The 1,729-nt window shown below is 49.7% G+C and overlaps 1 protein-coding gene across 1 annotated transcript; it reads right to left on the bottom strand.

Annotated features, from left to right (window-relative positions):
• Positions 1 to 948: 948 nt before the first annotated feature.
• Positions 949 to 1,528, bottom strand: Tmem217b (transmembrane protein 217B). The gene has a single exon (XM_051152508.1). It carries the CDS (start codon positions 1,501 to 1,503, stop codon positions 949 to 951), a length of 555 nt encoding a protein of 184 aa, XP_051008465.1. The 5' UTR covers positions 1,504 to 1,528.
• Positions 1,529 to 1,729: the final 201 nt, after the last annotated feature.

The raw sequence follows: 1,729 nt of genomic DNA, 5'->3' as shown, positions 1-1,729 counted from the left end.
TAGAACATACTGCATCTTCTCCAGGAGGTCAGCCAGTGTGACCTAAGTCCTGCTTTTATTTTTATTTTATTTTATTTTTTATTTTTATTTTTTTTTGTTTTTTGAGACAGGATTTCTCTGTGTAGCCTTGGCTGTCCTGGACTCACTTTGTGGACCAGGCTGGCCTTGCACTCATAGCAATCCACCTGCCTTTGCCTCCTGAGTGTTGGGATGTGCCACCATGCCTGGCGTTTAAAGATGATTTTTTAAAAAGATTTATTTATTAATTATTATGTATACAGTGCTCTGTCTGCATATACACAGGAAGGCCAGAAGAGGGCACCAGACCTCATTATAGGCGGTTGTGAGCCACCATGTGGTTGCTGGGAATTGAACTCAGGACCTCTGGAGGAGAAGTCAGTGCTCTCAACCTCTGAGCCATCTCTCCAGCCCTAAAGATGATTTTTTAAAATGGCTGTGTGTGGTGGCACACTATTTTAATCCTAGTATTCCAGAGGTCCAGACAGGAAGATCTCTGTGAGTTTGAGGCCAGGACAGCCAGGGCTACACAGTAACATACTGTCTCACCAAGAAAAGAAACAGCCGCGGGGTAGGGGGTAGGGAGATGAAAGATGGAGCGTGGTTGTGGTGGTTGTGATGTAACTCACAGGGGCAGGTGGATCCCTGTGAGTTCGAGCACAGCCTGGTCTATAATGGGAGTGCAGGCCAGCCAAGGCTACACAGAGAAACCCTGTCTTGAAAAAAAGAAAACAAACACAAAGAATAACTTAAAAATAATTAAAAACAGGCACCAACAAGATTGTCAACACAAAGATAATTTTTTATATATTAAGTAACCAGTACTAAAATAAGCTGCATAGAACTCGAAAATTCTGAAGAGACAAGCCGTGTGAACAGCTCGGAAGCCAGGAGGGCTTCACCGTGCCTGAGCATCACCCGACTCCTGGTTCAGCTTGATTTGCGGTACAGAGACCCCAGCCCGACAGGCGGCCACGAGTCCACGGTGCTGATGGAGGAGCGCTTGCGGCGGCCGGCTATGCTCACGGTCTTGGGGTCCTTGTAGAACATGAAGCCTTGCCTGACAACGAAGGGCAGGGAGGCGAAGTGCAGGAGCATGCGCGAGATCTGCAAGAGCAGGTACAGCTGGCTCAGCTCTTTGAACTGCTCCTTGATGGTACCGTGGATGAGCAGGACCATCGTGAAGCTGAGGAGCTCGTACGCGACGATCCACACGGTGTAGATCAGCAGTCCGATGAACATGTTCCTGTCGAGGCAGAAGAGCAGGAAGCAGCTCACGGTGATGGTGGTAACAGACAGCCCTGTGCTGATATTATGCCTGTAGACCACCACCCACGACGAGACCTCGTAAGCGGTGTCCACGTAGAGGCTGTATTTGTCTTCGAAGCCAATGTGTGTCATCTGGTTCAGCTCAAAGATGATGAACTGGATGGTATTGAGGATAGAGAAGATGCCCGCCATGGTGGTTATCGTCCTGGAGTTCATTTTATACCGGATACAACCAGGGTGGGTCCTGAAGGAGAGAATTGGGGCCCGGGGGGGTGGTCAAGAGGGGGGGCGGGAGTGAGGGCGGGGGAGGTAAGCGTGGTGAGAGCCAGAGCTAGTCCAAGACCAATTCCCCAAGTCACCGGCTATAACTAAGGTATGGGAGAACAAAGATGATACGTGGCAGGCTGTGGACCAAGGATCTGAGCCATGCTCCGACCAACAG

Source organism: Acomys russatus, chromosome 11 (genome assembly GCF_903995435.1).
Source record: "Acomys russatus chromosome 11, mAcoRus1.1, whole genome shotgun sequence".
Lineage (NCBI taxonomy): Eukaryota > Metazoa > Chordata > Mammalia > Rodentia > Muridae > Acomys > Acomys russatus.
This window is presented reverse-complemented; position numbering and strand designations above follow the sequence as displayed.